Source organism: Entelurus aequoreus, linkage group LG15, assembly GCF_033978785.1.
Source record: "Entelurus aequoreus isolate RoL-2023_Sb linkage group LG15, RoL_Eaeq_v1.1, whole genome shotgun sequence".
Classification (NCBI taxonomy): Eukaryota; Metazoa; Chordata; class Actinopteri; order Syngnathiformes; family Syngnathidae; genus Entelurus; species Entelurus aequoreus.
In genome coordinates this window covers 39,891,650-39,917,434 of record NC_084745.1, presented here as the reverse complement: position 1 = coordinate 39,917,434, position 25,785 = coordinate 39,891,650, and the positions used below count along the sequence as shown (strand labels likewise).

Genomic DNA, 25,785 nt, shown 5'->3' with positions numbered 1-25,785 from the left:
GGAGAGGAGCCGCAGCCACGCTTTACTTTGTACCTCTTGCTAGTCCTAATAGAATTGCTATTGTGACATCCACTGGACACACTTAGAACAGCAGTATCTTTCATTAAAAAAAAATGCAGCTCATTTTAATACTTGGCAAACTCATCACACGGACCGGATAAAATCTGGGCCGTAGATTTGACATCGCTGGTATATGCAGTATTTGTTGGAATACATTTGAGAGTATATGTTTAATGGTATCCAGATTATATATATTTGATGGTATATAGTTGGTATATGTTTGATGGTATATGTTTGATGGTATATAGTTGATGGTATTTAGTTGATACATATTATTCGATGGTACCTGTACAGGGGTGAGCGTTGCAGTCTCTCGTCTGAACGTGTGGACCAGGACAGCTGCTGCCTCCATGTTGTGGTGGAGGTGAAGTGCAGAATCGCTCTCGAGTTTGAACACCAGAGTCACAATCAGAGGAACAGAGAGACCACGTGGACCATGCAGACCAGCTGCCGTCCACTAGAAGCAGAAGGCAATTAACTTTTAGTCTGCTGATGTTTGCATTCTGAATAAAAAAAAGAGGACGTATATCACTCGTACCTGCACAGTGCACCGTGTTGCAAGGCTCCTGCTCTATGTTGTCTCCATCACAGGAGGGCGTGTGAGTATGATTGTGGTTGCAGCTGCGGAATCGTTGTCGGATTCCCACATCGTCAACATGATGGAAACACGTCTTACTGCACTCTGACCAGCTGGTCCATTTACTCCAAACCCCATCCGGTTGGTCTGTGTGAACATTTGAGATTTGCCCTGTCATCTTAATAGTACATTAACATATATGCTAATATGATACTAAGTTATATATGAATTTAGAAGCTAGGATGTACATAAGTCATATGTTGCAGTTTAACCCTTTCACGCACGCTGCTTACTACAGTGGACAGATATCTTAAATTGCTTTTTCTATTATATGTGTCAGTCCTGATGTCAAAGTTGTGCATCAGTCACCACAGTGGACAATAGTGTTAAAATTGTGGTGTGTTGTGTGGCCAACAACTTTCAATGGGTGACACTGATTTGAGATACATGGGTTCTGAGTTACAAGGTCAATGGTAAAACCAATTACTGTAAAATGGTAAGTTAAGGTACTATACTTTATTTGGCAAGGTGCGCTCCATTCCCTAGTTGGTGTGTAAAGAAGGCATGATCAAAGCGTATGGACATCAGAGAAACTGATGATGAGTGATAATGATCCTTTTGTCTGATTAGCTTTAGCTCCTCAGATGCTTTTTTTGATTGATTGATTGATTGATTGATTGATTGATTAATTGAGACTTTTATTAGTAGGTTGCACAGTGAAGTACATATTCCGTACAATTGACCACTAAATGGTAACACCCAAATAAGTTTTTCAACTTGTTTAAGTCGGGGTCCACTTAAATTGATTCATGATACAGATATATACTATCAGATATATACTATCATCATAATACAGTCATCACACAAGATAATCATCAGGGTATATACATTTAATTATTTAGCTAGATGATGAGACTGAAAACCAACAAGTATTGTGCCTGTTCTTGGTCAGTGAATGCACGTGTTTACCAGTGATGCAAGGGATGGAGCAGCGGCGGACTTCTGATAAGTCTCCTGGGCACAGGAGTCCTCTGATGGCTACTGTCTGATTTATTGGAGACCTAAGAAGACACATCTGTTCAGTCACAACTTTTCTCAAATAAGAAAGTGAGAAGTAACTTGATGCAAGTTGGTCTTAGAGCAAGAAAATAGGATTGGATTAGGAGTTAAAATGTAAGCAGACATCAAAAAGTCTGCAACAGCTGTTCACCTGTATCGCTGTTGGAGCCCAAGCCCGCAGGTGACGTCACATGGTGACCATGACGACCAGGCTGACCACTGACAGCTAAGCATGCAGTCGGAAGAGTCGCAGGTGACGTGTCCATCCTTGCACACACTTGTAGGGACAAACATGTTTTTATTTAAAATCTTCCAGTGTCAAAATAATATACATACTGTAAGTAAAAAGACACATTGATAAAATGATGGTGAATATACCACAAACCAAGTGGAATAAAAACACACTAATTCATGGCAAAGATCTGTCAAGTTACATATACAGTAGAATCCGCTTAAATTGACGCCCTTCGGACTGGCTCACTGATGTAAATGATATATGCTGTTGTCGACATAACCAAAACTAGCCATTGCTTGCAGATTTACTTGTGACTTTGTTCAGAACCATATGTATGATAATAAAGTACTCTGTTTGGTGACATTTTTTTTTCCATTTGTGCATATTTGATTAGAAAATGGATGGATGGATGGATGTTTTCATATGACATCGTAGCAACAGGAGAATATTTTGTAAGGTTCTGAGCTCTGATTCAGGGGCTGAGCTATAAGGGGCAGTGGCGTTTATTCAGTAGCAAAGTCCTAATTAAAGAGAGTTTCCAACCACCTCCTAAATGATTGGTCAAAAAGCACTCACGTGACTACAGGGCGCTATGCCTGCTACCAACTTTGAGCTGGCCACAGTTGGAGCTATGTGTACACTACACTTCCTCACCTCCTCATCTCTTTTAATTGAATTTTTTTTTGCCGTGTAAACAAGCATATCCATAGACAGTTGACATACTGTTTTTTGTCTTTTTCTTATTAATATGTTTTATTGATTTTTATGAATACAAACAAATCAACAGTCGATGAATAATGGATTGTACATGGCAAAAATCAAGTAAAAAATACATAAATTATATATATTTATACACATATATATATATATGTATATATATACCGTATATTACCAAATAGACGCCCTTGTGCAAATAGACGCCCTTGTCCTAATAGTCGCCCGGGGTCTGAGCCCATTTTGTGAATTAACAGCCTCTTCCTAATAAACGCCTATGTCCAAATAGCCGCCCATGGGCTGTTATTTGCATAATTTAGATTAAAATCATATTGATTTAATTTTCATTAAACCCAATTTATAAGCTAAAAGGAAAAGCAAAGGTGCAATAATTCTGGTCATTACGGTAACAGCAGACGTCACGTGGGGATTCTGGGTAATCAACATATTGCAATAGGTCACCGCATATAGCGTAACACACAACAAACCCACGAGGAAAAGTTTCAACATGGCAAGCAACAGTAGCAGTGAGTTGAATGAACAGGATACCGCTACACCACAACTGATGGACGGGAATACTTTAAGGGGGAAGAAGAGAAAGTTTGACTTGACTTAAAGTTCAAGCTAGCGATTGTGAAGTATGCGGAGCAGAATTCTGGTTTGGCAGCGGCCAGGCAGTTTAACGTTGACCCAAAACGTGTACAAAAATGGAAACAAAAAAAGGGAGAACTACTATCTCAGTCGGCAATCGATGGAAAAGGCCCCCCCACCCCCCCCGGATGGAGGTAGGAAGAAAGTGAGCGACGAGCTTGATGCTAATTTGTGTCAGTGGATACATCACGTTCGTGGACTGAACCACCGTGTGTCCCGCAAAATGATCAGCATTAAGGCAAAGGAGTTGTATGTCACCGCGAGTGACACGAGAGACACCGGGGTGGTGTTTGGTGCAACAAGTGGCTGGCTTAATCGTGTGTGTGTGTGTGTGTGTCCGTGTTGCAAACAGTAGCCATAGCTGAATGTTGCTTTGTGGTATCCTACAAGGTGTGTGGGCTGATGGGAGTGAGGACCAGCTCATTTACTGCTTCAAGGAGGGACAGCCATGTCAGGCAGGCAGAGAGATGCTGTTGAGGGCTAGACAGCAGGCTGCTGCTGTGGTTCAGGAAGAGGAGGAGAGTGATGAGGAACAGCAGTTCCTCAATGAACTTGTGATTGAAAAGGAGGATGATGATGAGGGGGGTGAGGGAGAGGAGGAGAAGGAGGATGATGAGTGGGGTTGAGTTGCATTTGGGGTTGCGTTTGCTGCAGTATTATTGTTTTGATGGTTTTATAGAGTACTTGGTACCATAATTGTATTTTTCTTGTATGCTTCTTTATTTAAAACTTGGAGTACTGTAGCCTTTATTTTATTTAAGTGACAGTATTATTGTTCTGTTTTGATGGTGTGTTTTTTAATACTTGAGTACTTGGTACCATAATTTTATTTTTCCCAGTAGGTTGCTTTATTTAAAAAGTGTATTTATTTTTAGTATTGGTATTCTATTTGACAATTGTTGCAGTACTGCCATGTTGAGGCCTTGTTGATCTCTTGTCTTTTGATAGTCTTGTTTTTTTGTTTGTATGTTTACAATAGCTTTTACATTTAAAATTGTTTGTACGAAAAAAAAAATACTGGACAGTAACCATTGTAACCAAATAATGGCCTGGTGCAGGCTGGTGCAAAAATAAATAAAAGCCTTGTGCAAATAACCGCCCATGTCCTAATAGCCGCCCGGGGTCTGACCCCATTTTGTAAAATAAACGCCCGGGCTACTATTTGGTAATATACGGTATATATATATATATATATATATATATATATATACATATATATATATAATAAACACACGTATATGTATATATACACACACACACATACATACAGTATATACATACATAAATATACATACGTACATATACATTACATACATACATTATTTATATATATATATATATACATACATTAGGGCTGTCAATGTTAATGTCATAAAAAAAAAATATTGCGTTACCATAAATGAATGATGCTTAATCAAAGTCTAAGTTTTGACCGGTGCCTGAAGGCAGCCAGCATTGCACAGGGAGTGATCACGTCACACACCTGTTCACCTGTGGGATGTGTATGATGAGCATTCCTCGACTTTCTCAGTCTTTTTTGCCACTTGTGCCAGCTTTGTTGAAACATGTTGCAGGCATCAAAGCCAAATGAGCTAATATTTGCAAAAAATAACAAAGTTTACCAGTTCGAACGTTAAGTGTCTTGTATTTGCAGTGTATTCAATTGAATATAGGTTGAAAAGGATTTGCAAATCATGTATTCTGTTTTTATTTACGATTTACACAACGTGCTAACTTCACCGGTTTTGGGTTTTGTACAACACATGTCAACATAAAAAGGACATATTTAATAAAAAAATCGCACATTTTACGTCAACAAATGCAAACAACCATGTATGTCAAAGTCAACTTAAGCGGACACTTTTATTAGTAATAAGAACACAAAACACGGTAGACCAGAACTTGATGAGCTGTCGATGTCATGACTGGGTTCTTGGGTTTTGCTTCTCCGGAAGGCAAAGGAAAATTGGCGCGGGCAAGGCGTGAATTTAAATACATGATTTATTTTTTTAACACTAATAAACTATAAAAAAAGGAAGCAAACAAAAGGCGCGCACAAAGGCGGAAATACAAACTTGACTATGAAACAAAAGACATGCACGTGGGCACAAAAACTATGAACAATAAAACAAAAACACTAACTGTGGCATAAATGAACAAAACTTACTTGGTAAAGAACTGTGACAAGACATGGAGCAGAGTGATGAAATAGTGTGAGGACGCCAGGACGAACAACAGAAACAGACAGATTTAAATAGTGACGTGATCAGTGAAAACAGGTGCGTGACAAGGCAGGTGAACAGGTGCGTGACATGACAATGTGAACCAGGTGAAACTAATGGTTGCTATGGTGACAAATAAAAGTGCACAAAAAGTCCAAAACCAAATCCCAACATGACTAAAACAAAACATAATCACAGACATGACAGAGCCCCCCCCCCTTACGGACAGATCCCAGATGTCCAAAACAAACAAAACAAGGCAGGATCGAGAGTCATGGGAGGGCGGGAGGGGGACATGGCGGTGGGTCGCCAGGCCAAGTGGCCCCGGATCCACCGAGGCATGGTCATGTGGCGGCGACGCGTCGACCGCCGCTGAACCTGACGAGGTGGGCGACCTGGGAATGGCCACATTCGTGGCCGACGAGGAGGTCGGCGCACCTGGCGCGGCGGACGCCCATGGAATGGCCACATCCTTGGCCGACGAGGAGGTGGGCACGTTGTTGTGGCAGGCGGCGAAGCTTGGCGTGGTGCGTCAGGCGGCGAAGCTTGGCGTGGGTGGTCTTGGTCTTGGTCCTGACATGGGCGGTCTTGGCAGCTTGGGTCTTGGTCTTGGCGGCGTGGGTCTTGGTCTTGGCGGCGTGGGTCTTGGTCTTGGCGGCGTGGGTCTTGGTCTTGGCGGCGTGGGTCTTGGTGTTGGTCTTGGCAGTCTTGGTGTTGGTCTTGGCAGTCTTGGTCTTTGGGTGGTGTGTCTTGGCGTGGTGTGTCTTGGACTTGGCGTGGTGTGTCTTGGACTTGGCGTGGTATGTCTTGGACTTGGCGTGGTGTGTCTTGGACTTGGCGTGAGGGGTCTTGGACTTGGCGTGAGGGGTCTTGGTCTTGGCTTGAGGGGTCTTGGTCTTGGCTTGAGGGGTCTTGGACTTGGTCTTGGCTTGAGGGGTCTTGGACTTGGTCTTGGCTTGAGGGGTCTTGGCGTCGTGGAGCTGCGACTGGCGGCACTTGGCGTCGTGGAGCTGCGACTGGCGGCACTTGGCGTCGTGGAGCTGCGACTGGCGGCACTTGGCGTCGTGGAGCTGCGACTGGCGGCACTTGGCATCGTGGAGCTGCGACTGGCGGCACTTGGCGTCGTGAAGCTGCGACTGGCGGCACTTGGCGTCGTGAAGCTGCGACTGGCGGCACTTGGCGGCGTGGAGCAGGTAGCGGAACTTGGCGTGGAGCTGCGACAGGTCCCTGGCGTGGAGCAGGTACTGGTGGCGCTTGGCGGCGTGGAGCAGGTAGCGGAAGTTGGCGTGGAGCTGCGACTGGTGGCGCTTGGCGTGGAGCTGCGACTGGTGGCGCTTGGCGTGGAGCTGCGACTGGTGGCGCTTGGCGTGGAGCTGCGACTGGTGGCGCTTGGCGTGGTGCAGGTGGAGGTGGCCTAGCTGGAGGCTGTGGCTTGGCAGGTCGAAAGACTGGTGGTGGGGGCCGTGCTGGTGGCTGTGGCTTGGCAGGTCGAAAGACAGGTGGTGGTGGCCGAGCTGGAGGCTGTGGCTTGGCATGGCAATGCTGAACCACCCCACCTGAACATTTCCCAGCCCTAGCCCCCCCCTCAAGGAGCGGATCCCAGACACGCTCCCCGCGGTCTGGAACCGTCTTTTGGGGTGGGTGGAGGGAGGTCAGGAGGGGGGCTAAATCCTCCCCTCTAAATTGTCCAAAATGTCTTTCCTTCCCCCCCACCTGGGCTTTTGTGGGTGGATAAAAGGAAAAATTTTGTGACGGGGGCGGGGTTTGAGTCTTGGGGGGCGGGGCATGAAAACTGGGTGACTGTGATTGACAGGATCTAATTTGTAAAAACATGTCCTGATAATGTCTTATCATGTTTTTACAGTCTTTTGCTGGAGGTGAGTGATCAAAAGAAAAAGTATTGAAAAAAAAATCCTGGTCTGTGATGTCATTTTGGAGCTGGCAGCAACCTGCTTCCGCCCTGAGTGGGAGGAGCCTGCGGCAGCGCCGCATGCTGTCCGCTCGCCTTCCCTGATGTCCTTGGTCTGGAGCGGCGCTTCCGGGACTGCGGTGACGCAGCGCCGTCCTCGGACCAACTGGAGCTCAATGGCACCAGATTTCCATCTGGCCCCCACATCAGGTCTCTGCGCTTACCGGAGGAATAACGCAGCGTCTCTTCCTCCATCGCGCGGAGGACCTCCCACGTTGCCTCGTCAAAATTGTCCAATTTTTTTGCGGAGAAACTCTTCTGCTGGCGTCCTACTGTCATGACTGGGTTCTTGGGTTTTGCTTCTCCGGAAGGCAAAGGAAAATTGGCGCGGGCAAGGCGTGAATTTAAATACATGATTTATTTTTTTAACACTAAAAAACTACAAAAAAAGGAAGCAAACAAAAGGCGCGCACAATAGGCGGAAATACAAACTTGACTATGAAACAAAAGACATGCACGTGGGCACAAAAACTATGAACAATAAAACAAAAACACTAACTGTGGCATAAATGAACAAAACTTACTTGGTAAAGAACTGTGACAAGACATGGAGCAGAGTGATGAAATAGTGTGAGGACGCCAGGACGAACAACAGAAACAGACAGATTTAAATAGTGACGTGATCAGTGAAAACAGGTGCGTGACAAGACAGGTGAACAGGTGCGTGACATGACAATGTGAACCAGGTGAAACTAATGGTTGCTATGGTGACAAATAAAAGTGCACAAAAAGTCCAAAACCAAATCCCAACATGACTAAAACAAAACATAATCACAGACATGACAGTCGACATAAATGGGGTTGACTTAAACGGGTTCCAACGTATGTTACATTGTTCATGGTAAATGTTTTGTACATATAAAAATAACTGTATTCATGCTGTTAATTAATTTTTAACAAATGTACTTTGAATTGAACAAAATAATAACTATTAATTTATTACAAATGAAACAGCAGCACGGTGGAGCAGTGTTTAACGCTTGTGCCTCACAGCGAAAAGACATGCATCTGGGGATAGGTTGATTGGCAACACTAAATGGGCCCTAGCGTGTGAATGTGAGTGTGAATGTTGTCTGTCTGTCTGTGTTGACCCTGCAATGAGGTGATAACTTATCCAGGGTGTGCCCTGCCTTCCGCCCGAGTGTAGCAGGGATAGGCTCCAGCTACACTTCAGCAACCCCAAGAGGGACACGTGATATGGATGGATGAATGGATAAATGAAACACTTAAATTTTTTGAGTGTTGTATTAGCATATTTGCTCTTGTAACAAATTAGTCACGTCAGACTTTTCATAACAACTTCAATGTTAAAAGCTGATAGTGATATTTTGCTAGCTTGTTTTCTGTATAAAATAAATTTAGTAAGTAAGTAAATAAGATCTGTTGAATTGTAATGTTTTGACCCCCCATTTTAGCATTACAATTGTTAAATAGATTTAAAATGAGCTTTAATGGTAATAAAAAGGCTTTTGAAAAAATTACCTGGCTCACCTGACACACTATTTTATGGAATGTACTGGAATAGTCACATAATGACTGTCAGAAGACAACCTACTCCTAAATGTTGACTTTACTTCACTTAGGACTAAATGAGTTCTAGTCAAGCGCAAAGTTGTACAGAAACACATTTTAATACAGTGCATTTAAAGTGTTTAATGGGTTTAAGTATGAGCATATATTAGCAAATTTCATCACAAGTGAATGAATGGGTAAACATTTTAAATGCATTCTAATGACCATAATGAGAATGAATAAAATAGCTGATTAAATGCCACGGGTGCCACAATGTTCAATCTGAGCGTGTAATTATTTAGTGTGTATATCAATTACCTACCCTCTAATATACTTTGTCAGATGTACACAGAGTCCCAGACTATGCTGTTCTGTACTTCCATGCTATAATAAGCAGCCACACTGCAGCTATCAGCTGCTATGTTAGAGTATGAAGGTGTCTGCATTGCTCCCATTTACACCTTAATGAATTTAGGGTAGTCCAATATTTTACATTGTGCTGGATTCACAGTTATTCTTTAAGAAGCAGGTTAAAAAACTGAATAAAATCTAATTTAACATACAATTTTAGCTGTATTAACATTTTTTAACAACAAACATCGCTAAATTGAACTTTACTTCATTGAAAAAGTGTATTTTCTCATCCAGCGTGTCAAACATGAAAAACAATTCTTGTAAATATGAGGAACTAGAAACACAGATATATTTTAATAAGACCTTGAAAAATGGCTGCTGGAGAGTCATAATCAGTTATAATCATAATTTATAGACAGTTTTATGTATGTACGTAATTTACAAGGTACATTTCTTTCAGTAAGTGTTTTACAACACTTAAACCTTATAATTTACATGTTATTGTTATTGTATGTTTTATCCTTTGAATGTGTTTGTCTTCATTTTAACATCAATTTGCTGAGGTATTGAAGATGGAAATTAGCTATAGCTATAATCTCAAACATTTGTACTTCAATAATATACATTGTCTATGATGTTTGCAAGGTATCATCCAGGGTAGGTGCACAATATTAGAAACAGCACTTGCTGCATGATGCAGTGCAGTATTATATTATTGCAATAACACAGATCTTTAATACTAATAGTTAGGGATGATGTTCGAAACTGGTTCTCCGGGTTGTTCGATAAGAAAAGAACCGTTCGATAAGAAAAGAACTGATTCCATGGACTCGAATCCCTTTTCGAGAACCGGTTCCCGTTATCGAGGCAACTATTGTAAAGAAAAAGACTTGGTTCTTTATTCGAATCCCTGGGAACGAATCTCGTCCCGACAAGAAATGCCCCGTGGGACATCACAAGAAATGACATAGCTCAGTCATTAGGCGGCAGATACAGAAGCAGCAACAACAATGGACCGGAAAAAAACGCCTCAAGGCATGACTTCATTTTACAAAAAAATACGAAGAGGAAACGGCTATCTGCAATTATTTCCAGGCTTCGCTCTCATGTAAGGGGGGAAGTACAACAAGCATGATGAAACATGTTCAGGGCGTACAGAACCTGAAGGTTAGAGAAAGGTGTCGTGGAGAAGCAGCGACAGAGATGACGAAGCAAACCGCTCTTCCTCTGCTTCAACCTGCAGCGCCAATTCCAGTGATAGTGCTGGTGAGTAACTAACGTTAACTGTTGCCGGTTAATTTCCATATCTGCTCACTCATTGTCTTTAGGCTAAAATAACGTTACATCTTATGTCAACCAGGACTGCAGTAATGTTAGCAAGACTAACGTTACCTAAGCATAGTCAGTGGCTAACGGTAATGTTAACGTTAGCCTTTTTGTATGTGTCTGATAACGTTAACGTTATCTTGTAGCCTACACCACGACAGAGTTTGCAGGTCTGTCTAATAAACTAGTGCTTTCTTTCTTTCTTTAGTTTATTTTGTACATGAACACACTTACAGCACAACACATCACAGTTTCATATCATTTCACTTTACATCATGTCCGAAAAGGATTAGGAAGAAGTAAAGCTTATTTAATCCTACCACTTTCCCACTTCAGAGCGTTTACAAATATATACATCATTTACTGACCTTTTTATAATAAAATAACATCTGTGAATTAGTATATACAACAGTTTTGTAATATGTAATTAACTAATTCAGTCATTATTAATATACAGAGATGAAGAATATCTTATTTTCAATAAGGTTGAAAGTATTTCTCATAATTCTTCTCTGTACTTTGTAAGCACTATTAATTTGAACAACCTCTTAAAGTGGATCATATGAGTACAATGTTCAACTTCATTACTTTAATTCCACATACTAATGCTAAAGACTTAATAACAGACACCCTAGTCTTCACATTCAGCTAATTTCCCCCTTAATTCTTTGCTGTGTCTGTCCCTCATTTTCCCTCCAGGACAAGGACGTGCAGTCATTCCTGGAGGAGGCCACACTGATGGACCCCAGAAGGATGTTCCAATAGCAGCAGAAGTGCACTTTTTGGAGAGCTGTATTTTCAGTTTCGTGCCCAAGGGACTGATTTTATTTAACACTATATTATTATTTATACACCTATAGTAATCACAGAGACAGGTTGTTTTTGTGTTACTGTATATATTTGTTTTTCTGAAAAATCCCACTTAATATACTTTGGGTAACAACAGTCAATATTTTTTTATTTTTTTGGGGGGGTAACAACAGTCAATATTTGTTTATTTATTTTATTTTATTTTATTTTTTTCTTATAAAATAAAAGTGAGCTTTTGTTAAACCAAATATTGTGTGTTTTTTTCCATATACAACAACCTATCTGGATTCGATAAGAGAATCGATAAGGTATCGGTTCGATAAGAGGATTCGATAATGGCTCGAACTCGATAATTTCTTATCAAACATCATCCCTACTAATAGTGAAGTAAAACCTTATAAACATAATCAAAGCCAAGCATTATTTTTTTCTATGCAACCAGTTTTGACACATACTTTTGAAGGATCTAATTTGATGGTGCAGGTGTACCTAATGATGTTAACTCATACACAAAGAAAATATATTTTGAAGTGATTATAATTTTTGTAAAAGCCTATAGCTATGCGAAGCAATAATACATCCAAAGTAGGAGATATGAAGTAAATAATCTCACCATGTCGTACAATTGTCCCTGCTGATGGTCTGTCCTGGCTGCAATATTTGGCCGTTCCATTGACAGACACATTGGCTGGCTTTCACACACTGTCCTCCCTGTAAGTACATGCCATTTGGACAGCGGCACCCTAGGGAAGAAAAAAAAAATACATCTAAATAATATTTGTTTTACGAGTAAATGAGCAGATAAATACTGACGTTGAATCAGCATATTGTTTTTCACTTAGATGTGAAAGTAGATAATTGTTGCTAATTGTGGATTCAATCAGCCAGACTGCAACATCCAGTCTTCTCACGAACGTTTATTTTAATTACACCTTTTTGTGATATAATTTTGATGATTATGGCTTACAGTTTATGAAAACTTCAAATGGAACATTTCTGAAAATGTATGGTTTTCAAAAACTGTAAGCCACGATCATCAAAATTATAACAAATACAGACTTGACATATGTCACTTTTCAGTTTATATAACATTAGTTTCACATTTTAAGTTAAATTCCTGACATTAAATCACTTTTGCACGATGATCTAATTTTTTTAGTTTCACTGTATGTTGTATCCACATAAATGGGTTGTCAACTGACTTAAACAGGTTCCAGTGTATTAAAGTATTAAGTATTAAAATGTAGTGTAGGTTAATTATTCTTGATAAAAGTCTGCTACTAGTGTTAAAAACTGTACAGTATATATGCATGTTTATTTATCCGTCACATATTTGTATGACATATTGTACATCAGGGAACTCAGACTCTCAGCCCACGCATCCTGTGCGGGTAATAGTTAAACATTTTATGGCAATCTTGAATTCCACTATAATAACCACAATAACGGTGGAAACACAAAAATGACAGCACAACAAACACACAGTCAACAACACAATGAGCAACTTCCTGTAAGCAAGCGAAAATGCCTCTTACCATCTCTGAGGAACTCAACAGATATACACATATATATGTTCCATGTCAACCTGCATTTTCCAGTCCCGGGCAGAGTCCAGAAGGGTTGCCTCCACTCTAAGTTAATATACATGTAAAATGCTATGAAAAATGCAAATATATATATATATATATATATATATATATATATATATATATATATATATATATATATATATATATATATATATATATATATATATATATATATATATATATATATATATATATATATACACACACATATATACATATACATATATATATATATATATATATATATATATATATATATACACACACACATATATATATATACACACACATATATACATATATATATACACACATATATACATATACATATATATACAGTAACCCTGGGTAACACAAGAGGTTAAAGCTGTCCTCAACAAGAAGAAAGCTGCCTTCAGGAGTGGAGACAGGGAGGCAATGAGAGCAGCACAGCGAGAGGTGAAACAACGCGTGAGGGAGGCTAAGGACAGCTACAGGAAGAAGCTGGAGCAAAAGCTGCAGCAGAACAACATGAGGGAGGTCTGGGAAGGTGTGAAAACCATCACAGGCCACAAGACAAAGACCAGAGCTGTTGGGGGGACAATAGAGAGGGCCAATGAGATGAATAACTTCTTCAACCGTTTCAACCAGCCCGTGTCCTCTCCACCCCTCACACCGTCTGGAAGACGTCGTGCATTGTTCCAGTTCCCAAAAAGAACTGACCCAGTGAGCTGAACGACTACAGACCAGTGGCGCTCACCTCTCATATAATGAAGACAATGGAGCGGCTCTTTCTCAGCCTCCTCAGACCAACAGGTGCAACATACCCAGGACAGCCTGCAGTTTGCGTACCAGGCAGGCGTTGGTGTGGAGGATGCTATCCTTTACCTGCTGCACCGAGCCCACTCACACCTGGATAAGGGAAATGGCGCTGTGAGGATCCTGTTCCTGGACTTCTCGAGTGCCTTTAATACTATCCAGCCCCGCCTTCTCCAGGACAAGCTGGACAGAATGCGAGTGGACCCCTGCCTGGTTGCCTGGATTTCAGACTACCTCACCGATAGGCCACAGTACGTCAGACTGAAGGACATCACATCTGACACTGTGATCAGCAGCACCGGAGCACCGCAGGGAACGGTGCTGGCCCCTCTTCTGTTCACCCTGTACACCGCTGACTTCTGCTACAACTCAGAGCTGTGTCACATCCAGAAGTACGCGGATGACACAGCCATCGTCGGGTGCATCAGGGACGGCAGAGAGGAGGAGTTTCGGAGGCTGGTGAGGGACTTTGTTGTCTGGTGCCACAGGAACCTCTTGCAGCTCAATCCGACAAAGACCAAGGAGCTGGTCATTGACTTTGGGAGGTCGAGTCCAAGGTCACAACCTATTGTGATCGAGGGAGTCGAGGTACAGACCATGGACTCATTCAAGTACCTCGGGGTGTGGGTGGACAATAAGCTGGACTGGACTGTTAACACAGACTACTTGTACAGGAAAGGACAAAGCAGGCTGTACTTCCTGAGGGGGCTGCACTCCTTCAACATCTGTAAAAAACTCTTGTGGATGTACTACCAGTCTGTGGTTGCCAGTGTTCTGTACTACATCGTAGTGTGCTGGGGGGGGCAGCATATCTGAGAAGGACAGCTCTAGACTGGAGAAACTGATCAGGCGGGCCGGTTCTACGATCGGAATAAAACTGGACTCACTGGTGACGGTAGCAGAGAAGAGGACTGTGGAAAAACTAGTGAGCATCCTGGATGATGCCAGTCACCCTCTGCATACCGTTGTCAGTAGCCAGAGGAGCCTGTTCAGTGCTAGACTGCTTCATCCCAAATGCAGGACTAATAGACTCAAAAACTCCTTTGTCCCACACGCCATTAGACTGTACAACTCCTCTCTGGGGGGGTACTAGGATGACAGGGGATGCAAAACAATAACAGTGAAATACTTTTTCATAACATGGTCACTACTGCCTAGTTTCTCTTGTTATATTCTTATTTTACTGTTATATTTTTATTCTCATCGTTGCTTTTTATTTTTATTCTATTGTAATATTTTTCTTTTTTGTCTCCATTTAGACCCCCATTATTTACTTTTTACTTTTTACAATTTTTTATACTGCTGCTGGAATTTAAATTTTCCTGAGGGAACTCTCCTGAAGGAATCAATAAAGTACTATCTATCTAGTATATACACACACACACATATATACATATATATACACACACACATACAGTGGGGCAAGAAAGTATTTAGTCAGCCACCCATAGATTGTCAATGGGTGGCTGACTAAATACTTTTTTGCCCCACTGTATATATATATATATATATATATATACACACACACACACATATATATGTATATATATATATATATATATATATATATATATATATATATATATATATATATATATATATATATATATATATTTGCATTTTTCATAACATTTTACATGTATATTAACTTAGAGTGGAGGCAACCCTTCTGGACTCTGCCCGGGACTGGAAAATGCAGGTTGACTTGGACCACAAACTCATATTCCCGCCTGAAATCATTACAACCAGCTTCAGGCCGGACCTGGTCTTGTGGTCAACCTCCCAGAAGACTGTTCATTGTTGAACTAACTGTACCATGGGAAGCAGCAGTTGGTGAAGCATATGAGCGCAAACAACTGAGGTATGCGGACATAGTAGCCGAGGCAGAGCAGCGCGGCTGGCGTGCCCGAGTGCTTCCAGTTGAAGGCTTCGTTGCTACGTCCAAAACCAAGCTCCTCAAAGGAATGGGATTGAGAGGTCAGGCCTTCCGGCGGGCTGTCAAATCGCTGTTGGATGCTGCTGAACGAAGTAGCAGATGGACATGGTTCAAGAGAAAGGACCCAAACTGGGCTGCTAAATGACATCTAAGGGTAAAGGCAGAGGGGGGCACACCTGGGACGCCAGATGTCGCCGTTGAGCCCTCCGGAGGTGTCGTGGGCCTATCAACGAAACACCAATGAAGGAGGGTGCCCACCTGAAGACCCCAGTGAAGCTTTTTCCCCTAACCCCCCACCCCCCACTCAACACTAACTGCTGATTAATCTGAGGGATTGTACTATCTAGTCCTATGAGCTCAACTTTAGGCCTACCAGAGCTGAGGGTCACTATACCCTCTGGTAGAAGTAGTTAACTACCTTAACTTCCGGACTATAAGCCGTTACTTTGTTCCTTTGTATGCTGCGGCATTATAAATCGGCACGGCTATAATAATGGTCATAATGCAAAAAGTTTTCATAAAACACATGCAGCTCCTCAGCAAGGAAAGTAGCTATTGGCAGTCCTAAATATCGCTAGATGTTGCTAAATTACATCATCGCCTCATTTGCATAATTTTTTGCAAAGGACGCTGTCGGAGAGATACAGAAGTGATTTAGAAAAAAATTATAAGTATGATTAAAACTGCAAATTAACCTTCTTATTTTGATTCTTAGTTGTTTTTTCTAAATAAATTTTGTTCTGCATTGTTAAATGTATCACATTTTATCAAAAGAATGGAGGGTTGTGATATTCGCTAACGAACCAAATGTAATGACTGGCGCATTAACATAAATGATGGAATTGGCACATTGCAATGATTTATATTAGCTTTGAAATGACATTGAAAAAATATTCACATCTCGCTCTGTAAACCTAGGCGGAAACAGTGGCAGCTTTGCACATGCGCATTTCATTTGCAGTCTGGAGGCGTGTGGGTCTCCTCTCTGCACTGACTGACATGATGAGCGAGCTAGCTAAATGTTCAACTTCTGTCACAGAGAGACACACACACAGAGACAAGGTGAGTAAGTCACTGAGGATGGCTACAGTAGGTAAATCAAATTCAATAATTTATTCAAGTGTGACAGTAAAGAAACATCCATCCTTCCATCCATTTTCTACCACGTGTCCCTTTTTGGGGCGGCGGGGGGTGCTGGAGCCTATCACAGCTGCATTCGGGTGGAAGGCGGGGTACACCCTGGACAGGTCGCCACCTCATCGCAGGGCCAACACAGATAGACAGACAACATTCACACTCACATTCACATACTCGGGCCAATTTAGTGTTGCCAATCAACCTATCCCCAGGTGCATGTCTTTGGAGGTGGGAGGAAGCCGGAGTACCCGGAGGGAACCCACGCAGTCACTGGGAGAACATGCAAACTCCACACTTACATTTGAAATTCCAGTCGAAACTTCTGGCTAGGAACTCGGAAATTCCGACTTCCCAGTACAATTGGAACACCCCATGAAAGTCCAGACTGTAAATATTTTGCACAGGCGCAAACTGCTGCACTGTGAGGGTCTCCGCTCCGCTCTGCTCGTGCAGCAGCAGCACCAGCTAACCGGCAGCGCCCGTCAATGTTCGTTGAGGACAGTGACTGATGCGTGCTTTCACCTCAGAGTCTCTAAGACACAAAAGAGTCTCCAAAAACACTGGAAAAAGTTGCTGCATTCATCTCTAGTAGCTGTTTACAAAAAAGCCACCAAGAGGATTGGAAAGTCGTCAGATTTAGCGACAAAGTTGCGAAGTTGGTAACACTGGTTTACGAGTGTCAATGTTAGTACTATTAACCTACAATAGCATTCTTTTTGTATTGTTTCAGTTTCACAAATACCTCTGTAAATTCACCAAAACATCACAGTGTAGTTATTCAGTCTAAAATTTAGTGGGTGTGGCTTGTATACCGGTGCGCTTTATAGTCCGAAAAATATGGTAATTTAGTCATGTGGTTCAAATGTGTATGTTTAACCGACTGTACCTTGGTGTGCTTACTGTATGTTTACCAACTGTACCAGGTGTATGTTGACCTACCTATTGTACATTCTTCAGTACAGTTGTTGGTGAAACTAAGATGTGAGCACGTCGGAGGACAAGACTGGACTCTCCCGGCCTGGCAGTCTTCCTCAGACACAAGCACCATGCCACTGACACAACCTATAAAAGAAAGTTAGAGGACTTTATTAGTCAGCAATGTGTTTCTGTAATGGAACCACAAAACAGATTGTTTTTGAAAAAATGTGGTTACCTGTCTGCGTTCCCGTGTCTTTAGTGCATGGCTGGCTGTTGCAGCTCTGACTCTGCTGGGTCATGCCTTCACAATCCCTCCCATCATTTTTGGGAGGAGGTGAGGAACAGGTTCTGCTCCTCTCCCTGACACCGCCACCACACTGAGCATCACACTCTGACCACTCAGTCCACCCTGACCAATGACCATCAACTGCAGGAGACAGATTAAATGACCTTCTACACGGAGAAGAGGATTTTGGGAAAGAGAAACACTGAAAAAAAACCTGAACATGGTCTTGGGAAGCAGGCGCGGCTGTCAAACTGGGCACCACCACAGGATCCTCCTGGTAGGGCTTCCCTAATAATGTCTCTTTGTCGAAATAACGAGCCCAAGCCACAGGAAACACTGCACATACTCCATGATGTCCATGGAGACATGATGCAGTCAACTGCAGAAAAGAAGGAGAATGTACTTTGACTCCAGTTAAGGTTCTATTCGTCACTGTCGTTTGCTCATATCTTTTACCGCAGTCTTTCTCATCAGAACCATCTGTACAGTCCCTCTGCAGGTCACATCTGCGGTCCAGGTGTACACACTCGCCACTACTACAAAGGAACTGCTTGGGAGAGCAGGGGCTCGGCACTAGGGGGCGCTGTGTAGTCGCCGGACTCACTGAGGAACCTTATTCAACATTGGGGTAATAATATTTAAAACTTGTTTACTTAGTTTTTGTGCCTCGTATAAGTAAAATGGTGCCATCTAACATTGATAGAAGATATCTCCCCTGTGTGAGGCAATAAAACTAAATACTTTCAAAAATACAAGGACTTTTTGATTTGCAATCATTTTAGTCATAAGAGCATAACATTTTTCTAAAAAAAACCTATTAATTGACATCTGCAAATACTTTCTGCAAAACAGCTGTTTGCAACACAATAGCACGACACCCTTCTTGTGTGGGCAGGACCCCTCTGTAGAGGATAAATACTTTGGGTCCTGTGAGCATGAACTGATGAAGTCTGCTCGAATGAGATGCAAAATATGTTAAAGCAAGGTAAAACAAAGATTTATTTTTTAGATCTGAAGAGATTTGTGTTGTTACAAGCCTCACACATGGAGATAAAAAACAGTTACTGAAGTTTGATGGTTATGTGTGTGGTATGCTGTGATAATAACAACACAACACACAATAACGATCCAGACTTTGTTTAAGACTGAACAAATCTCACAAAATAGAAGAAGCAGCAATCACAAAAGCAACAACTGGGAAAAACAGGTAACATAAAAAAGAGGGAGAGGAGAGATGACAATGGTCTTGGGACAATTTTTGACGGAAATATCTCAAAAGTAAACAATTGTGGAAAAAACATGTAGACGGCATGAACACAGACTTTACAATCTAGTGAGCAATCTAGTAAGTGAGTGAGTTTTACTCAACCAAGTAGCGTCAATACTTTTTTAGCATCTTCTTGATATAAAAAAATAAAATAAAAAAGAAAGCTTCTTAATTGTCTATTGTCTGTACCACTTCACCTGAAGTGAACTACGATTGTCGGCCTTGACCCGTTTTGGAGCCAATCATTGGGACAACTTCACTCCTTAAAATTATTTATTATTATGTATATCCAAAATAGCCACCCTTTGCTCTGATTACATTTTTGCACACTCTTGGCATTCTTTCGATGAGCTTCAAGCACACCTGTGAAGTGAAAACCATTTCAGGTGACTACCTCCTGAAGCTCATCGAGAGAATGCCAAGAGTGTGCAAAAAAGTAATCAGAGCAAAGGGTGGCTATTTTGAAGAAACTAGAATATAAAACATGTTTTCAGTTATTTCACCTTTTTTGTTAAGTGCATAACTCCACGTGTTCATTCATAGTGTTGATGCCTTCAGTGACAATTTACAATGAAAATAGTCATGAAAATAAAGAAAACACATTGAATGAGGTGTGTCCAAACTTTTGGCCTGTATATATATATATATTAGGGCCGCAACTAACGATTAATTTGATAATCGATTAATCTGTCAATTATTACTTCGAGACAAACTACATTTCTATCCTTTCCAGTATTTTATTGAAAAAAAAACAGCATACTGGCACCATACTTATTTTGATTATTGTTTCTCAGCTATTTGTACATGTTGCAGTTTATAAATAAAGGTTTATTAAAAAATAAAAAATAAAAATTAAAAAATAAAAATAAAATAAATTGCCTATGCGCATGCGCATAGCATGGATCCAACGAATCGATGACTAAATTCATCGCCAACTATTTTTATAATCGATTTTAATCTATTTAATCGATTAGTTGTTGCAGCCCTAATATATATATATATATATATATATATATATATAGTTGTTGCAGCCCTAATATATATATATATATATATATATATATATATATATATATATATATATATATATATATATATATATATATATATATATATATATATATATATATATATATATATATATATATATATATATATATATATATATATCAGAATCAGAATCAGAATCAGATTAGTTTTTATTGCCATTGTTTGAGAACGGGTTCACAAACTAGGAATATTTCTTGGTGCAATCGTGCATTATAAAACACATAACACAGAATAGGTAATAAAAAGGGCTGTAACTGAACTATCAGATCTTGTTATTGTTCATGTGCCTGATGGCCGAGGGGAAAAAACTGTTCAGGTGGCGCCCACCTGAACCGACGCACGGAGGGGGGGGGGGGGGGGATTGGTTGATGTGTGGGGGCGCAGGGTTGGGGGGGCGGGGTTTGGTGGTAGCGGGGGTGTATATTGCAGCCTGGAAGAGTTAGGGCTGCATGGGATTCTGGGTATTTGTTCTGTTGTGTTATGTTACGGTGCGGATGTTCTCCCGAAATGTGTTTGTCATTCTTGTTTGGTGTGGGTTCACAGTGTGGCGCATATTTGTAACAATGTTAAACTTGTTTATATGGCCACCCTCAGTGTGACCTGTGTGGCTGTTGACCAAGTATGTCTTGCAGTCACTTACGTGTGTGTACAGAAGCCAAATACAACATGTGACTGGGCTGGCACGCTGTTTGTACAGGTTGTAGAGGGCGCTAAAGGCAGTGACATTACGGCACGCCCTTAATATTGTTGTTTGGGTAAAGACATTCGAGAGAATGGTTGCCCTGAAATTCGGGAGTCTCCCGGAAAAATCGGGAGGGTTGGCAAGTATGACGCTGTCAAGCGCCATTCATATAAAACTTGCGGCAGACTTCATGAGATATAACGACTGGGGTATATGGCTCTCGGGGGCGGGACATCGACCGGGCTTGATGCAAGCAGAGAAACATTTCTCAATGAGTGAAAGTTACAGCAGCGTTGCTATGGAGCAGGGGTCTCAGACACGCGGCCCGCAAGACGTCATTTTGCGGCCCGCACCTTAATATGAAAATTTTATGTTAGTGCGGATTTTTCTTTGTTGGCGGCTATGGTAAAAATGTTTCTTTAAAAACATCAAGCAAAATAATTTGAGAAGGGGTTTTATTGTTTGTGCTATGGGGCTATCTTTTGGATGAATTTGCTCACTGCAGGTGCAGTAGTGTCCTTTCACTTACTAGCAGTGCTTTTTTTTTCAACCGAAGTGTCGTTCAGTCTTCTAGCCGTCCATAGCGGTTCTACTCGTATGGATTCTTCATTCATCACCCCCAAGCGACGCTTGCAAGTTTTACAGTATAACTAAAATTGTTTATACTTAGTAAACTGTCCCATGTGTAATGTCTGTAGGAGTGTTTTCATGAATATCTGTACGTGCTATCGTAATGTAATGACGCTAGAGCGGTTAGCATTAGAAAATATGCTAACACATTTACGAGTGTCTGTGTTAGTATTATTAACTTACAATGGCATTCTTTTTGTATTGTTTCAGTTTCACAAATTCCTCAGTAAATTCACCAAAATGTCACCGTGGAGTTATTGAGTCTGTTTAGCTGATTGGAGAGCGAGCTTCCACAGCTAGAGGGTCCATGACGATGACTTCTGTTTTGTTTGATCAGCCATTTTACTGATGTGTTACAGGCACCGTTAAATAGACATTTATAGAGTCTTTCTGTGTAAATAACAAATTTTGCAACCTATATATCTGCGGCTTATCCGGTACGGCTAATATACAGTATGTACAATATTTTTTCCCCAAAGATTTAGTAGGTGCGGCTTATATCCCAGTGCTCTCTATAGTCCGGAAAATACGGTAAATAAAGTACGCAAAAAAAAAACATTGTAGCTAATTTGTTGACAGCATACTCACCACACTAGGTTATAAAGTCCATGTTAAAACGTCAAAAACATTGTTTTTGTTATTTCTTTTTTAGTTTATGATTTTTATTTGAAAAATGGTCCTAAAGATCATCATCATTCTCTCTTCTCTTATGTCCTCTCCTACATTGCCTGTTTTTCTGATGGTTGCTGTTTCTTCTTCGATTTTGTTAGATCACGTTTGTTCATGCGAGATTTCTGGCTCTGCAATTGGACATAATGATATTGAGTGTGCTGTTTGCCATAATGGGACTATTCTGAAATATTTAACTCTGACAAAAGAAATACACCAAATGTCCACTGCAGAGCACACTGCTTCTCAGGAAGCTATACATTCAAAATAATTAAAACAGTGAAATGTATTGAGTATCTCATTAGCATTTAGCCTCACATCAGGCTTTTTTGTAGCAATTTTAAGCTAAACACCTTTATCTATAGGAACAAGATACAGTTGACTGAAGTAATTTCATAGTAAATATTTCCCTGACAGGATATTAATGCGTACCACAGCGCTCTTCATCGGACCCGTCCAAACAGTCCTGCCTTCCGTCGCACACCTGAGCCGAGTCCACACAGCCAAATGAGCGGCATGCAAATTGTCCTGCTACACAAAACACTCTGGGCGAGCCTCCATCCTGAGCGCTTGTGATGATCCACTGGGCTGGAAATTAGAGATGTATCTCGTGACAAAGAAGAATGATGGCTTTTGAATCCAAAATTAGCAACATTGTTTGCTTACCCCTTGATGTTTGTAAGCCAGGACCTCCAGGCTGGAAGGACGGCGTGACGTGCAGTGCAGGTTGGCCAGTAGTCCATCCTGAAGGAAAATTCTATGTTTTTTTATCAGAAGTCTTCATCTGGCCATGAAAAACAAGAAAACCTAAACCTTTCCAAATAATCAGGTTTTTAAGCCCGGAGGCCGCAGCAGGAAGGCGCCTTTGTGTTCGATACAATTTGTAAAAGCCAAGAAGTGTGATCACTGTGTTCTTTCCTTGTCCTCCTTCAGTTATTATTTCCACAGTCTAGTACACAAGCTCTTCACCTATTCAAGGTTCTGTATATGCCCCCATCCACATTTACGGATTTCTTTTCTCTGCTTTAACTTGTGAAATATTTGTTTTCTTTCAGGGTAATTTGATGGCACTATCTGCAAGGACAAAATCAGCAGAGTGGGCACCGTCTCACAAGTTAATTCACTCAACATTCTCCAGCAGGAAGATGCTTTGGCAAGACATGATGTTGTGTAAGTACACGGTTAGTAAGTACAATACTACTACTAATATTAATGATACTGTGTACTGTATGCCTCTCATTGTTTCTTAATGTATACAAATTGAATTCAAAATGTCTTTAATAACCTAAATAGGTATATGAGCATTATCAAAATCAAGCACTTTAATGCTTGTTATTGGTGTTTCTGTGTCATAATCGCTTATGACAGATGAGGATTATGTTTATTATTTTCCTGTATTTTGTATTATTTCTGTTCCAGTGCTCTTATTTCCTTGTTTCCTCTTCCTGTGTGGGTCAATTTCCTGCCACTTCAACTCAAGTTACAGCAGCAGACATGGGCAATTATTTTGACTCGGGGGCCAAAGTGAGAGAGAAAATGTGTCTGTGTGTGTGTGTGTGTGTATATATATATATATATATATATATATATATATATATATATATATATATATATATATATATATATATATATATATATATATATATATATATATATATATATATATATATATCAGTGGTTTTTAACCTTGTTGGAGGTACCGAACCCCACCAGTTTCATATGCGCATTCACCGAACCCTTCTTTAGGGAAAAATACATTTTTTTTTTTTTTTTTCAAATTCAAGACAAAGTTATATGTTTTTGGTAACACTTTAGTATGTGGAACATATTCTAAGTAACAAAGACTTAATTTAGAGTTTTTTGGACACTAGGGGAACATATTCTAAGTAATAAAGACTTAATTTAGAGTTATTTGGTTAGGGTTAGGGTCAGGGTTAGAGGGTTAGGGTTGTAATAAGACCATGCCGAATAAGGCCTTAATAAGTACTTAATAATGACTAGTTAAGAGCCAATATCTTACTAATTTGCATGTTAATAAGCAACTAATTAATGGTGAATATGTTCCCCATACTAAAGTGTTACCATGTTTTTTTACTGGTGCATAAAATTAACCATGCATGAACATCACCTTGTTCAAACAACAAAACCCACACAGTGCATAAACTCACAACAAATTACACACCTGCAAACCAGTCAGCTGCTGTCGTATCCGTAATACGCCGATATGGAGAAGTTTGTATTTACACGATGAGTCGGGTGTGTTTTGACCTCCGCCGAACCCCTGAGGCCGACTCACCGAACCCCTAGGGTTCGATCGAACCCAGGTTAAGAACCACTGATATATATACACACATTTAGCTGTACAAATCTGCTGTGCAGTATGTGTGATTGGGTCCCTTTTTTCAGGAACACTAAACTCAAAATAATGTCTGATAGAATGCTAAAACGTCATTTAGACTACCTCAAAAAACAGAAATGTTTTTTTTTTTGGGATTTGCAATATTAACTATGAACGATAAAACACTGAATATTAACAACACATGAACGTCACTCCTCTTTTACTTCCGGGAACACCTCCTCGATTGACAACTTCTACAATCAAGCAAAACGCAACACAAATGCAACAAACAGCGAAATATGACCACAAAGGGTAAAAAGACACCTACAATCAGCTTTTTGGCCTAGAGTGTCCGCCCTGAGATCGGTAGGTTGTGAGTTCAAACCCCGCCCGAGTCATACCAAAGACTATAAAAATGGGACCCATTACCTCCCTGCTTGGCACTCAGCATCAAGGGTTGGAATTGGCGGTTAAATCACCAAAAATTATTCCCGGGCGTGGCCACCGCTGCTGCCCACTGCTCCCCTCACCTCCCAGGGGGTGATCAATGGTGATGGGTCACATGCAGAGAATAATTTCGCCACACCTAGTGTGTGTGTGACAATCATTGGTACTTGACTTATGCTTCGTGACAGCGTTGGTTCTTTCCTACATTACCTACGTTACAGTTAGCCATATTTTTGACTCGTTTTTTCACCACATTTTGTTCCCTAATTTGTCCCTAATAAAAGTACCCTTTACCTGCACATTGCACGCTGTCTCTGCATCTCGGGGTAACACTGACAGGCAACATGTGGTAACATAACAATTCGCACTATTTTTGCTTTTCGATGGGGGTCTTTGACCGCAACCCCCGCAAATAGCAACTGCATGAGCTACCAGTAGTTCTCCACCTGATTTCGACCGCAATGTCTGAGAGGAGATCTGCTGTGTAAATTTTCCTTTTTGTCAAACTAGCTCTATTGTATTGCGCTTATTGTATTAAATATTGCTGAC

General features: G+C 40.8%; 1 protein-coding gene across 2 annotated transcripts in view; it reads right to left on the bottom strand.

Moving 5' to 3' along the window:
- sspo (SCO-spondin) overlaps positions 1-25,785 on the bottom strand; it is a 343,053-nt gene that overhangs the window by 154,702 nt on the left and 162,566 nt on the right. For both annotated transcript variants that reach the window (XM_062021522.1, XM_062021521.1), the window contains 11 exons: positions 23,118-23,195; positions 22,884-23,039; positions 18,610-18,765; positions 18,368-18,532; positions 18,103-18,294; positions 17,889-18,011; positions 12,103-12,232; positions 1,848-1,973; positions 1,607-1,698; positions 599-784; positions 347-517 (listed from right to left, as the gene is read on the bottom strand). In XM_062021522.1, coding sequence (XP_061877506.1) covers positions 347-517; positions 599-784; positions 1,607-1,698; positions 1,848-1,973; positions 12,103-12,232; positions 17,889-18,011; positions 18,103-18,294; positions 18,368-18,532; positions 18,610-18,765; positions 22,884-23,039; positions 23,118-23,195 — 1,575 coding nt within the window. The remainder of the gene's footprint in view (positions 1-346; positions 518-598; positions 785-1,606; positions 1,699-1,847; positions 1,974-12,102; positions 12,233-17,888; positions 18,012-18,102; positions 18,295-18,367; positions 18,533-18,609; positions 18,766-22,883; positions 23,040-23,117; positions 23,196-25,785) is intronic.